General features: G+C 42.8%; 1 protein-coding gene across 6 annotated transcripts in view; it reads left to right on the top strand.

The window, feature by feature from the left end:
• LOC135546563 (unconventional myosin-XVIIIa-like) overlaps positions 1–14725 on the top strand; it is a 209747-nt gene that overhangs the window by 173738 nt on the left and 21284 nt on the right. For 3 of the 6 annotated variants that reach the window (XM_064975095.1, XM_064975092.1, XM_064975093.1), the window contains 6 exons: positions 6009–6125; positions 6679–6762; positions 11489–11626; positions 12907–13092; positions 13324–13463; positions 14466–14510. In XM_064975095.1, the coding sequence (XP_064831167.1) occupies positions 6009–6125; positions 6679–6762; positions 11489–11626; positions 12907–13092; positions 13324–13463; positions 14466–14510 (710 nt within the window). The remainder of the gene's footprint in view (positions 1–6008; positions 6126–6678; positions 6763–11488; positions 11627–12906; positions 13093–13323; positions 13464–14465; positions 14511–14725) is intronic. The other 3 variants (XM_064975097.1, XM_064975096.1, XM_064975094.1) reach the window with 1 other exon arrangement.

Genomic DNA, 14725 nt, shown 5'->3' with positions numbered 1-14725 from the left:
CTTACCTTTCTTTCTCTTTTCTCCTTCTCTTACCACTCTTTCTCTTTTCTCCTTCTCTTACCTCTCTCCTCTCTTACCTCTCTCCTCTTTTCTCCTTCTCTAACTCTCCTTATTTTTTTCTCCTTTTCGTAACTCTCCTTATTTTTTTCTCCTTCTCTTACCTCTCCTCCTTTCTCCTTCTCTTACCTCTCCTCCTTTCTCCTTCTCTTACCTCTCCTCCTTTCTCCTTCTCTTACCTCTCCTCCTTTCTCCTTCTCTTACCTCTCCTCTTTTCTCCTTCTCTTACCTCTCCTCTTTTCTCCTTCTCTTACCTCTCCTCCTTTCTCGTTCTCTTACCTCTCCTCTTTTCTCCTTCTCTTACCTCTCCTCTTTTCTCCTTCTCTTACCTCTCCTCTTTTCTCCTTCTCTTACCTCTCCTCTTTTCTCCTTCACTTACCTCTCCTCTTTTCTCCTTCTCTTACCTCTCCTCTTTTCTCCTTCTCTTACCTCTCCTCCTTTCTCCTTCTCTTACCTCTCCTCTTTTATCCTTCTCTTACCTCTCCTCTTTTATCCTTCTCTTACCTCTCCTCCTTTCTCCTTCTCTTACCTCTCCTCCTTCCTCATTCTCTTACCTCTCCTCTTTTCTCCTTCTCTTACCTCTCTCCTTATTTTTTTTCCTCTCCCCTTCTCATCCCCCTCTCCTTTTACACCTTCCTTTCTCTCTCTCTCTCTCTCTCTCATCCTCACCTTTCTCTTGATGTGACATCCACCTCTCTCGGCGGTGAGACTGGCATTATGATGGAATGTTTCCATGAACATTTCTAATTTGAACAAGACGTATCACCTTGAAATGCATTACAGTTTAATACAGCTGCCATTGGGTGAATATTTTCTCGGCAGCGAGAGGGAATGGTAATTGAGTTCACACCACAGCAGGTCAGGAACAATAGAAACTGGGTGAGGTGGATGGAGAAATGGATGTATAGATGTTTCATCAGTCGAAATGGACATTTTCTTAACATGATTGTCAATGGTTTATTTTATTATTTTAATTATGGCATTGAAGTACAGGAGGAACAAACAAGTCTATATTGGGGTTGATGTTTACTTAACCTGCGCATTTTGGGGGGAAATGAGGGCATTTATTTGGTTTAACATAGGAAACAAACATTGAATGGGTATCTCCTTATTAAAATAGCAACCATGTCATTAATACCAGTATGAAATCTTGCAATTCCTTTCCAAGGAATTCTGTTGGTTCTATTTTGGTGAAATTCATCAGATGTGGTCCATTATCCATTCCCCCGGTCTGTTTTTCCCTCTATGTGAATAAGATGGATGTCACTGTGCCAGTGTGCTTTATAAGTCCTCTCATCTCTCAGCTATGTACTAATGGATTCATTATCCTTTTCTGATATCCACATTATTCATAATTTATTAATACATCCCCTGACTGTCTCCAGCCCCTCTCATCTCCCTGCTGCCCCCCTCTGCATTGTTGAAGTAATTATAGAAATGGGATTACGCCTCTGACGTTTCCACAGAAGTCAGTTAGGAACACCCTGCTAGCATTAGGCATTAGTCGCTAACCTTTACCATTCGGCCATCAGATTTACCACCAATGCTCCTTATAGGACACATCACTGCATTCTATACTTACGCTGAGAGGAAGGCAACCAACGCTTTAGTTTCTAGACTATCATTTTGCAAATGTATGTTGAAAACATTTTTGGGAGATGTGATGGATCATTGGGGACCATTCAATATTTCCTTTCTTTTGTTGTTCAGTGAAATCATCCCGTGTGAAGAGTCAACTAATTTAAAGTTGAATTTGTAGCAAAACATTTTTTTACATTCTATTGGAAGGGTTTAATCGTTTGCAATCATGTCTACTTACAAGGTCAAATGTTTGTTTCTGTCTGACGGCCTAGGAACAGTGGGTTAACTGCCTTGTTCAGGGGCAGAACAACAGATTTTTACCTTGTCAGCTCAGGGATTTGATCTTGCAACCTTTCAGTTACTCGCCCAACCACAAGGCTACCTGCCACCTCACTAGGCTACCCTACCGCCTCTTAGGCCTCACTCCCCCCTATCTGAGATATCTACTGTTGCCCTCCTCATCCACATACAACACCCGTTCTGCCAGTCACGTTTCTGTTATTAAAGGTCCCCAAAGCACACACATCCCTGGGTCGCTCATCTTTTCAGTTCGCTGCAGCTAGCGGCTGGAACGAGCTGCAACAAACACTCAAACTGGACAGTTTTATCTCAATCTCTTCATTCAAAGACTCAATCATGGACACTCCTACTGACAGTTGTGGCTGCTTCACGTGATGTATTGTTGTCTCTACCTTCTTGCCCTTTGTGCTGTTGTCTGTTCCCAATAATGTTTGTACCATTTTGTGTTGCTACCATGTTGTTATGTTGTGTTACTACTAGAGGTCTGCCGATTAATCGGAATCGGATTAATTAGGGCCGATTTCAAGTTTTCATAACAATTGGAAATCGGTATTTTTGGACACAGATTTTCATTAAAATTTTGTAGATTAGTTTTATATAGCTTCATTTAATTAGGCAAGTCAGTTAAGAACACATTCTCATTTTCAAAAGGACTAGGAACGGTGGGTTAACTGCCTTGTTCAGGGGCAGAACAACCGTACGGTTAACTTGTCCAACGCTCTAACCATTGCACTCCACGAGTAGCCTGCCTGTTACTCGAATGCAGTAGAAGCCAATGTAAATGGCTAGCTAGCATTAAACTTATCTTATAAAAAACAATCAATCATAATCACTAGTTATAACTACTAATCCAGTTTAGCAGGCAATATTAACCAGGTGAAATTGTGTCATTTCTCTTGCGTTCATTGCATGCAGAGGCAGGGTATATGCAACAGTTTGGGCTGCCTGGCTCATTGCGAACTAATTTGCCAGAATTTTACGTAATTATGACATAACATTGAAGGTTGTGCAATGTAACAAGAATATTCAGACTTAGGGATGCCACCCGTTAGATAAAATACCGAACGGTTCCATATTTCACTGAAATAATTAACGTTTTGTTTTCGAAATTATAGTTTCCGGGTTCGACCATATTAATGACCTACGGCTCATATTTCTGTGTGTTATTATGTTATAATTAAGTCTGATTTGATATAGCAGTCTGACTGAACAGCAGCAGGCCCATAATCATTCATTCAAACAGCACTTTTGTGCGTTTTGCCAGCAGCTCTTTGCAAGCACAGCGCTGTTTATGACTTCAAGCCTATCAGCCTAATGGCTGGTGTAACCAATGTGAAATGGCTAGCTAGTTAGCTGTGTGTGTGCTAATACCGTTTCAAACGTCACTCGCTTTTAGATTTGGAGTAGTTATTCCTCTTACGCTGCAAGGGCCGCGGCTTTTGTGGAGCGATGGGTAACGATGTTTCGAGTGTGGCTGTTGTCGATGTGTTCCTGGTTCGAGCCCAGGTAGGGGCGAGGAGAGGGACGGAAGCTATACTGTTACACTGGCAATACTATAGTGCCTATAAGAACATCCAATAGTTAAAGGTATATGAAATACAAATGGTATAGAGAGAAATATTCCTATAAATACTATATTAACTACAACCTAAAACCTCATGTTAAAAGGAACCACCAACTTTCATATGTTCTCATGTTCTGAGCAAGGAACTTAAACGTTAGCTTTTGTACATGGCACATATTTTACATGGCACACATTTTTACATGGCACACATTTTTACATGGCACACATTTTTACATGGCACATATTGCATATTGGCACATATTACTTTCTTCTCCAACACTTTGTTTTTGCATTATTTAAACCAAATTGAACATGTTTCATTATTTATTTGAGGCTAAATGTATTTTATTGATGTATTATATTAAGTTAAAATAAGTGTTAATTCAGTATCGTTGTAATTGTCATTAGTACAAATAAATAAATAAAAATCGGCCGATAGCGGTATCGACGTTGAAAAATCATAATCGGTCGACCTCTAGTTGCTACCATGCTGTATTGTCATGTGTTGCTGCCATGCCATTGTCTTAGGTAACTCTTTATGTAGTGTTCTCTCTCTTGTAGTGATGTTTGTTTTGTGCTATATTTTTATATATATATATATATATATATATATATATATATATATATATATATATATTTTATCCCAGACCCCATCCCCACAGGAGGCGTTTTGCCTTTTGGTAGGCCGTCATTGTATATAAGAGTTTGTTCTTAACTGATTTGCCTACTTAAATAATGGTTAAATAAAATTTAAATAAATACAAATAATTAGCTAGGTTGATAATGACTGGGAAAAGACAGTATGTGATCCAGTGTTTGTATTAGTATTAATTAGCGATCCCCATTATTTCCTACCAAGGCAGCAGCTACTCTTCCTGGGGTCCAAACACATTGAAGCACTTACATAACATATAAAACAAAAGATAAAACAGTACATTATCTAACATTATTGCTACATATATACAATACAAGATGTTTAATAGCACCATATAACAATCTCACAATGTGTGTGTATGCATGTGTCTGTACCTTTGTGTGTGTCTCTTCACAGTGCTTGTTGTTCCATAAGGTGTATTTTACCTGTTTTTTAAATCTGATTCTACTGCTGCATCAGTTACCTGATGTGGAATAGAGTTCCATGTAGTCATGACTCTATGTAGTACTGTGTGCCTCCCATAGTCTGTTTTGGACTTGGGTACTGTGAAGAGACCTCTGGTGGCATGTCTTGTGGGGTATGGTTGGGTGTCCATTCCGCTTGTCAACACCCCTTACAAAAACAAGTAGTGATGAAGTCAATCTCTCTTCCACTTTGAGCAATGATAGATTGACATGCATGTCATTAATGTTAGCTCTCTGTGTACGTTTAAGGGCCAGCCGTGCTGTCCTGTTCTGAGCCAACTGCAATATTCCTAAGTCCCTCTTTGTGGCACCTGACCACACAATTGAACAGTAGTCCAGGTGCGACAAAACCAGGACCTGCCTTGATAGTGTTGTTAAGAAGGCAGAGCAGTGCTTTATTATGGACAGACCTCTCCACATCTTAGCTACTGTTGTATCAGTATGTTTTGACCATGACAGTTTACAATCCAGGGTTACTCCAAGCAGTTTAGTCACCTCAACTTGCTTAAGTTCCACATTATTCATTGCGAGATGTAGTTGAGGTTTAGGGTTTAAGTGAATGATTTGTCCCATATACAGTGCTTTTAGGTTTTGAAATATGTAGGACTAACTTATTCCTTGCTACCCATTCCGAATCTTGCTGCAGCTCTTTTAAGTGTTGCAGGCTTTTCAGTTGCTGTAGACAAGAACATTATAGTGTCTAGTTTGAGAAACAGACGCCTCACAAGTCCTCAACTGGCAGCTTCATTAAATAGTACACGCAAAACACCAGTCCCAATGTCAACCGTATAGAGGCGACTCCGAGATGCTGGCCTTCAAGGCAGAGCTCCTCTGTCCAATGTCTGTGTTCTTTTGCCCATCTTAATCTTTTATTTTTATTGGCCAGTCTTAGATATGCCTTTTTCTTTGCAACTCTGCCTAGAAGGCCAGCATCCCGGAGTCGCCTCTTCACTGTTGACGTTAGCCTTTTATTAGCCTTTATTATTAGCCTTCAATTAGCCTTTTAAAATTATAAACTTGGATTAGCTAACACAACATGCCATTGGAACACAGGAGTGATGGTTGCTGATAATGGGCCTCTGTACGCCTATGTAGATATTCTATTAAAAATCTGCCGTTTCCAGCTACAATAGTCATTTACAACATTAACAATGTCTACACTGTATTTCTGATCAATTTGATGTTGTTTTAATGGACAAAAAATTTCTTTCAAAAACAAGGACATTTCTAAGTGTCCCCAAACTTTTGAATGGTAGTGTACACAGACACACTGGCTTTACTCAATGTCTGTTCCCTCTCTGTCTCTCTGTCTCTGTCTCTCTCTCTCTCTGTGTGTCTCTCTCTCTGTCTCTCTCTCTGTGTCTCTCTCTCTCTCTGTGTCTCTCAGCTGGAAGAGCAGTTGAGCAGGCTGCTGAGGGAGAAGAATGATCTTCAGTCTCGTATGGAGGAGGACCAGGAGGATATGAACGAGCTCATGAAGAAGCACAAGTCAGCTGTCGTCCAGGTAACACACACAATGCAAGGGTCATTCTGCATTATTTCAATGGTGTAAATAGTATTTGGCATCAGCTTAGTGCTCTCCATTAGTGTTAATGTATCTGTGTAGAGCAGTTTGCTATCAAGTGGAGATGAAAAGTGAGCTCTGTCTGTCTGACACTGATGGAAATATGAGTGATCTGCTTCTACTAGCTGCAAATGAATGTATCCCGTCTAAAGTGAGACAGCTGTTCCCCTGGGCTCACTATGCGGAGCGCTTCATGTAGCAGAAAATAAGCACTAATCTCTAATATTTCATTTCACACAGGTCACATTGAAATGAGGTGTGTTGATGTCTCCCCTCTCTACTCTTGCTTTTAAAAATATGTCGCTGTGACATGGTCCCATCAACGTGTTTGTTTATGGTTGTTTATCAATCTGTTTTCTAGCTGTGTAGACCAAATGGGGAGGAATATAATATGTTGTACTGTGCTACTTAAAGTAAACATGATGCAATACACTGTAGAGATAAGTTGGTGTTAAACCAATCAGACTGACCAGTAGCTTGTTTGTGTGTGTAGTCAACCCAGAACCTAGCCCAGATCTCTGACCTACAAGCCCAGCTGGAGGAGGCCCTCAAGGAGAAGCAGGATGTCCAGGAGAAGGTACAGTTCACTAGGACACAGCTGGGAGGGTATAGGGATAGACAGTGCTATCCTAATGCAGCACTTTGTCTGCACTTAGAACAACATAATGGGACTCATTGAGCTGGACTAGCTAGCTGACATAAGTCATCTGCCTCATGGAATTTAAAGTCCTCAACCCCTATCTCCTCTCTTTGCATGGTAGTCCTTACAAATGATTGACATGGGACAATCAATGTGTCTTATTAGAGATGTGTCTATCAGAATAACCAAAATTGTCATCTCTGTTTGGCAGTTGAAGATAGAGAATGTCTGTCTGACTGTTGTCTGTCATGGTGCCCAGTCAGGCTGTGACATTTGGCTTTAGTAGTCCCCAGCTTTAATATACGCACCCTTCAGTCGTAGTGATTTCATTGTGGAACCGGGTTGTGTGGTCACAGTCTGTGTGTCTTTTCTTATCAAATCAAGGTGACCCTGCAGGGGATCAAACCTGTAATACTTTTACCTCTCTCTGTCTGTTGCCCCATAATCCGGCCCAGACATGGGACATTTGTGTTGTAGCGTGACACTCACATTGTGGCGCTCCAGTCTGGTGATAACCATCAGAGACCCTGTTGCTGAGAGAGGGGGGCGGTCTATCATCATCATCAGGCTATGAGGGCAGTGTCCGAATCCCCCTTTCTCTCTCTCGCTCTCCCCCGCCATCTCTGGCTTGCTCTCTCTCTCTCTTCCACTCACTCTCTCTCTCTCTAGTCAGTCATTATGGCAGGGAAGCTGTCACCTTATTGAACGTACACGATGCTCCCAGGGGCTCCCTCATACAGGAGCTTGTAAAGGACAGTTTCTTTCAATTCATATCGAAATACAAGAATATTAAGAATAATTATATAGTCAGTATGTTTTAAAACTGTAATATTTTATTTCCTTGAAGGTTACTTTAGGCCTATTTAAAGACTTGAGTTGGACTAGAGGGCATAAGTCTAGTTGTTAGTTTAGCTACATTGGTTTCAGATTAAACAAAAAGTCCTCGTCTGACCTCGATGTACAAAGTCAATATTCAGGAAATGATTATTCCTAGCAAATAGTTTCTCTGCTTTGAAACAGCGGAGCAACTTTTAGAAATAATTAAAAGCAATTCAGTCGGGGGCACATATCTACGCTTTGAGTAATAGATACAGTGGGGCAAAAAAGTATTTAGTCAGCCACCAATTGTGCAAGTTCTCCCACTTAAAAAGATGAGAGGCCTGTAATTTTCATCATAGGTACACTTCAACTATAACAGACAAAATTAGGAAAGAAATCCAGAAAATCACATTGTTGGATTTTTAATGTATTTATTTGCAAATTATGGTGGAAAATAAGTATTTGGTCACCTACAAACAAGCAAGATTTCTGGCTCTCACAGACCTGTAACTTCTTCTTTAAGATGCTCCTCTGTCCTCCACTCGTTACCTGTATTAAGGTCACCTGTTTGAACTTGTTATCAGTATAAAAGACACCTGTCCACAACCTCAAACAGTCACACTCCAAACTCTACTATGGCCAAGACCAAAGAGCTGTCAAAGGACACCAGAAACAAAATTGTAGACCTGCACCAGGCTGGGAAGACTGAATCTGCAATAAGTAAGCAGCTTGGTTTGAAGAAATCAACTGTGGGAGCAATTATTAGGAAATGGAAGACATACAAGACCACTGATAATCTCCCTCGATCTGGGGCTCCACGCAAGATCTCACCCCGTGGGGTCAAAATGATCACAAGAACGGTGAGCAAAAATCCCAGAACCACACGGGGGGACCTAGTGAATGACCTGCAGAGAGCTGGGACCAAAGTAACAAAGCCTACCATCAGTAACACACTACGCCGCCAGGGACTCAAATCCTGCAGTGCCAAACGTGTCCCCCTGCTTAAGCCAGTACATGTCCAGGCCCGTCTGAAGTTTGCTAGAGAGCATTCGGATGATCCAGAAGAAGATTGGGAGAATGTCATACGGTCAGATGAAATCAAAATATAACTTTTTGGTAAAAACTCAACTGGTCGTGTTTGGAGGACAAAGAATGCTGAGTTGCATCCAAAGAACACCATACCTACTGTGAAGCATGGGGGTGGAAACATCATGCTTTGGGGCTGTTTTTCTGCAAAGGGACCAGGACGACTGATCCGTGTAAAGGAAAGAATGAATGGGGCCATGTATCGTGAAATTTTGAGTGAAAACCTCCTTCCATCAGCAAGGGCATTGAAGATGAAACATGGCTGGGTCTTTCAGCATGACAATGATCCCAAACAACGAAGGAGTGGCTTCGTAAGAAGCATTTCAAGGTCCTGGAGTGGCCTAGCCAGTCTCCAGATCTCAACCCCATAGAAAATCTTTGGAGGGAGTTGAAAGTCCGTGTTACCCAGCAACAGCCCCAAAACATCACTGCTCTAGAGGAGATCTGCATGGAGGAATGGGCCAAAATACCAGCAACAGTGTGTGAAAACCTTGTGAAGACTTACAGAAAACGTTTGACCTCTGTCATTGCCAACAAAGGGTATGTAACAAAGTATTGAGATAGACTTTTGTTATTGACCAAATACTTATTTTCCACCATAATTTGCAAATAAATTCATTAAAAATCCTACAATGTCATTTTCTGGATTTTTTTTCTCATTTTGTCAGTCATAGTTGAAGTGTACCTATGATGAAAATTACAGGCCTCTCTCATCTTTTTAAGTGGGAGAACTTGCACAATTGGTGGCTGACTAAATACTTTTTTGCCCCACTGTATGTAGTGCATGTAACAAAGTCCGGTGTTTGAATCCCTATCCTGGTCTGAACTATGTTAAAACTCTGAACCACTCAATAGAGAGAGCCCGGGTTACTCCTAAAGAGGAAGGTTGATTTGGATCTGAACCCCCTGTAGAGATGTGAAAAGCACCCAGTAGAGATGTGAAATGAGGTGCATGGCTCATAGAAATGAGGTGCATGGCTCATAGATTAGCCCTCAGGCCTAAAGCCTTGGTGTGAATAAAGAGTAGCCCTCAGGCCTAAGGCCCTGGTGTGAATAAAGAGAGTAGCCCTCAGGCCTAAGGCCTGGTGTGAATAAAGAGAGTAGCCCTCAGGCCTAAGGCCCTGGTGTGAATAAAGAGTAGCCCTCAGGCCTAAAGCCCCGGTGTGAATAAAGAGAGTTGCCCTCAGGCCTAAGGCCCTGGTGTGAATAAAGAGAGTAGCCCTCAGGCCTAAAGCCCTGGTGTGAATAAAGAGAGTAGCCCTCAGGCCTAAAGCCCTGGTGTGAATAAAGAGAGTAGCCCCCAGGCCTAAAGCCCTGGTGTGAATAAAGAGAGGAGCCCTCAGGCCTAAGGCCCTGGTGTGAATAAAGAGAGTAGCCCTAAGGCCCTGGTGTGAATAAAGAGAGTAGCCCTCAGGCCTAAAGCCCTGGTGTGGATAAAGAGAGGAGCCCTCAGGCCTAAGGCCCTGGTGTGAATAAAGAGAGTAGCCCTAAGGCCCTGGTGTGAATAAAGAGAGTAGCCCTCAGGCCTAAAGCCCTGGTGTGTGTACCTCGTGCAGTTGTTGTTGCCGTCCTGTACCTGTCCAGCAGGTGTGGTGTTCGGATGTACCGATCCTGTGCAGGGGTTGTTACACGAGGTCTGCCACTGTGAGGACAATCAGCTGTCCGTCCTGTCTCCCTGTAGCGATGTTTTAGATGTCTTACAGTACGGACATTGCAATTCATTGCCCTGGCCACATCTGCAGGCCTAAGGCACGTTCACACAGATGAGCAGGGACCCTGGGCATCTTTCTTTTGGTGTTTTTCAGAGTCAGTAGAAAGGCCTCTTTAGTGTCCTAAGTTTTCATAACTGTGACCTTAATTGCCTACCGTCTGTAAGCTGTTAGTGTCTTAACGACCGTTCCACTGGTGCATGTTCATGAATTGTTTATGGTTCATTGAACAAGCATGGGAAACAGTCGTTTACAGTCGAAGGAATGAGCGTTACACCAAGGCCTGTACTCTGGAGAGAGATCGATATGGAGGTGGAGGGTCCGTCATTGTCTGGGGCGGTGTGTCACAGCATCATCGGACTGAGTTTGTTGTCATTGCAGGCAAACTCAACGCTGTGTGTTACAGGGAAGACGTACTCCTCCCTCATGTGGTACCCTTCCTGCAGGCTCATCCTGACATGACCCTCCAGCATGACAATGCCACCAGCCATGCTGCTGTTCTGTGCGTGATTTCCTGGAAGACAGGAATGTCAGTGTTCTGCCATGGCCAGCGAAGAGCCCGGATCTCAATCACATTGCGCACGTCTGGGGCCTGTTGGATCGGAGGGTGAGGGTTAGGTCCATTCCCTCCAAAAATGTTAGGGAACTTGCAGGTGCCTTGGTGGAAGAGTGGGGTAACATCTCACAGCAAATCTGGTGCAGTCCATGAGGAGGAGATGCACTGCAGTACTTAATGCAGCTGGTGGCCACACCAGATACTGACTGTTAATTTTGATTTTGACCCCCCCTTTGTTCAAGGACACATTATTCAATTTCTGTTCGTCACATGTCTGTGGAACTTGTTCATGTCTCAGTTGTTGAGTCTTATGTTCATACAAATATTTACACCTGTTAAGTTTGCTGAAAATAAAAGCAGTTGACAGTGAGAGGACATTTCTTTTTTGTCTGAATATACTGTGTGGTGGCAGTTTGTTTCTGCTACGGTATGTTGTTCTTTCTAAAACCCTTCCTTGTTTGTGTGTTCCTATTCCTGTGTTTCACTCCCTCAGCTCTCGGCACTGCAGAGCCAGCTGGAGTTCCAGGAGGCGTCTATGGTCGAGAAGTCCCTGGTCAGCAGGCAGGAGGCCAAGATCCGAGAGATGGAGACCAAGATGGAGTTTGAGAAAACACAGGTCAAACGCTTGGAGGTGAGAGCATGCAGGGGGGCTGAGGGGCATTCTAGAAAAGGAGCGTTGGTTGCGCCTGGCGACCTGTCTAGTGCGTGTGTGTGTGTGGGGGGGGGTCAGGGCTGAAGAATTGCCCAGTGGTTGAAGTGAGGGACGATTGACTCCCACCACCTCCACCATGCAAGTTTTGCCACCTCACAAACGGGTATTTCTATTTTTAGTGCTGGATTCAGCCTCATAACCTTCTTCTAACTTAGACTGTTAGCATATCACAGTTAGGTAATGCCTTCTGCTATGTTTGTCCTCTGACGAGCTCATATTATATTCACTCCACAAAATAATTTGTTATTCTGTCAGTTTCAAATTACATTGTGATATTGCCTGCGACAAACGTTTAAGTGAAGGATAAAGGTTACTGTTCGCACACAGCCAGGGAAAAATAGAAATCCATTTTCTTCCCCTCAGACAAATGCATCTTTGCTCATTTTGGCAACTTTTGGACTTGTAATTACCATCAATGTGTAGACAGCCAGACACTGCTTTAACTCCAATCTAAAAGTAAAACTCTCTCAGAGAATCGCTCTCTGTCAATGTTCTCCACTGGATGGAATAATAGAAAGACCAACTAAGAATTGTTCAGTTTTGGGAAGGATACGTCCAAAGTTATAAGGGGTTTTAAGGTCGTATTTAGCCATGTCTTGTTGCTACTCATGGCATTTGAAACCACTGTGAGTGGCTGGATATTTCTGGTAGACAGAAAACTATAGGAGGCCAATCAATAAACATCTGAGATGGCAGAGAGCAGAACTCAACCACTCACAGTGTGAAACATCGACAAGGCTGGAGGCTAATGGCTGTTTAGCATTAGTGGAGGCTGGATTCAGCCTTTTCAGTGCATTGAAGTTGCTGTATGTGCTCATATAAAATGCTGGAGCATTCTTCTGCGGTGCAAATACAGTATGTAGCACAACGATTAGCAAGTAGACTCTATTTAATGAGTAGTTTCTTGCCCTTACTTGGGGAATATCTCAAAGCAAGTAAGTTTATTTATTGAACTGCATTGTTGGTTAGGGGCTTGTAAGTAAGCATTTCAAGGCAAGGTCTACACCTGTTGTATTCGGCGCATGTGACCAATACAATATGATTATATTTTTTGGTGTAGGTTTTTCCTCAACTGAATCCCATTTTAGATATGGAGTATCTCTCATAGCTGCATGCATGATACGGTCTCTGACCTGTGCCAGATGTAGACTGTGAGTGCAGTGTTTCTTCTAACATGGTCCCTGTCTGCTGTCATTCAGAGCCTGGTGGCCCGTCTGAAGGAGAACCTTGAGAAGCTAACAGAGGAGCGGGATCACCGCAGCACCAGCGAGACCCGGGAGAAGGAGCAGAACAAGCGGCTCCAGAGACAGATCAGAGATATCAAGGAGGAGATGGGAGAACTGGCCAAGAAGGAGGGAGAGGCCAGCCGCAAGAAACATGAGCTGGTAAGACCCAAAGTCACAAATGGGCCGAGGGGAATGGGGCGCTGTACAGACTGACTTTTTACAGTGGGGCGCTTTGAAGATATGAAATAACGGCTGCAGGTCCCATCAACCTTGCTTTGTTCAGGATTAGACATTCAGAAAAATGAGAACGACAAAAGAGACTTCAGAAATGGTCAGATGTAGGTGTAATGCTGGGACCTTAGCTTTGAGTGTCTCACTCTCTTCTGACAGGAAATGGATATTGAAAGCTTGGAGGCAGCCAATCAGAGCCTGCAGGCGGACCTTAAACTAGCCTTCAAGAGGATTGGTGACCTCCAGGCCGCCATCGAGGACGAGATGGAGAGTGACGGCAACGAGGACCTCATCAGCAGGTATAGCTGTCTATTTTGTGCCCGGACATATACATTAGCCTAATACAATAGGTATAGCTGTCTATTTAGTGCCCAAACATATACATTCATTCATTACCTCATGTCCTCTCATGACAGCAAGTGTCAGCTCGTCAGCACGCACTCAGCATAGAGAGCAGCTACTATTACACAGTTAAACTGTAGATAAACTCAGCAGAAGAGATGGTAGGAAGAGGACGAGAGCGATGGAGAGAGAGAGAGAGAGAGAGAGAGAATGGAGAGAGAATGACCCAGTCAGGATGGATGTTCAATTGAAAGAGGCCTTGGATAAAGCAATCAGAGAGAACTCTCCCCTGACTCTGTCTTTTCTTATTCACACAATCTGAAAGATTTATGCGCTGAAAACTGCTGGGCTTAATTTTCAGGCCTTTAAAAATATATATATTCTTTGTTTCCTGTATTCGGCGAGATATGCAGCTGGCTAAAGCTACGTCAGTGAAATCAAGTTCCGTCGCCCGTTCCTTATTTATTTACTCGCTCTCTGCTCCTGCCGAGCCTTGTTTGTTTATCTGTTTGTTTATGAGTGCAGTCCCGGGGAGAAGGCCTTTCTTCCCTCTGTGAGTCAGGTATGAGTATAGTGTGTACTCTTTCTTCTCTACGCGGTAACAGGATGGGGATCAGGATGATGTGGTGTGCTGAGTCAGTAACCCAGCAATATGCAGCGCTTGAATCTCTCCCACTGGGAGGAAATATCTTTAATAGGACCACAGGGTCATCATAATAGAATTAGAATAATAGTAATTGAATAGGATAGGATATATATGGTCATCACCACCACATCAGCCATGATATCCACAATGATTTAGGTTTTAGATCCTTCAAGCATTAGCCTATTCATCACGTTCTTTTGGTTTACTTGGACTGTACCTCCCCATTTCCTGTCTCACTTTTCTCTTCTGTTTGTTTTGTGTTTGTATTCTTTATTTCTTTGTGTCTCTGTCCGTCATCCATCATCATGACCAGTTTACAAGACATGGTGACAAAGTATCAGAAAAGAAGGAACAAAACGTGAGGAACTGGAGCTTGTGTTGTTTGACATTGTTTTAAATGCTATTTTGGAATAGTCTGATGCCCTTCACTGAAAAGGATGCAATATCAAGCAGCAGATCTATTGTCCATGTTCAAGCCATCTCATATAAGTTCAAGTTTACGGCATAGTCCATATGTCACTTCATAAGGACTTAACTATGGGATACCATTCAACGAACAAGCTCAGTGATACT

This window comes from Oncorhynchus masou, chromosome 9 (genome assembly GCF_036934945.1).
Source record: "Oncorhynchus masou masou isolate Uvic2021 chromosome 9, UVic_Omas_1.1, whole genome shotgun sequence".
In the NCBI taxonomy this organism is placed as follows: Eukaryota; Metazoa; Chordata; class Actinopteri; order Salmoniformes; family Salmonidae; genus Oncorhynchus; species Oncorhynchus masou.
Note: the sequence above shows the minus strand (reverse complement) of the source record. Positions and strands in the feature narration are given on the sequence as shown.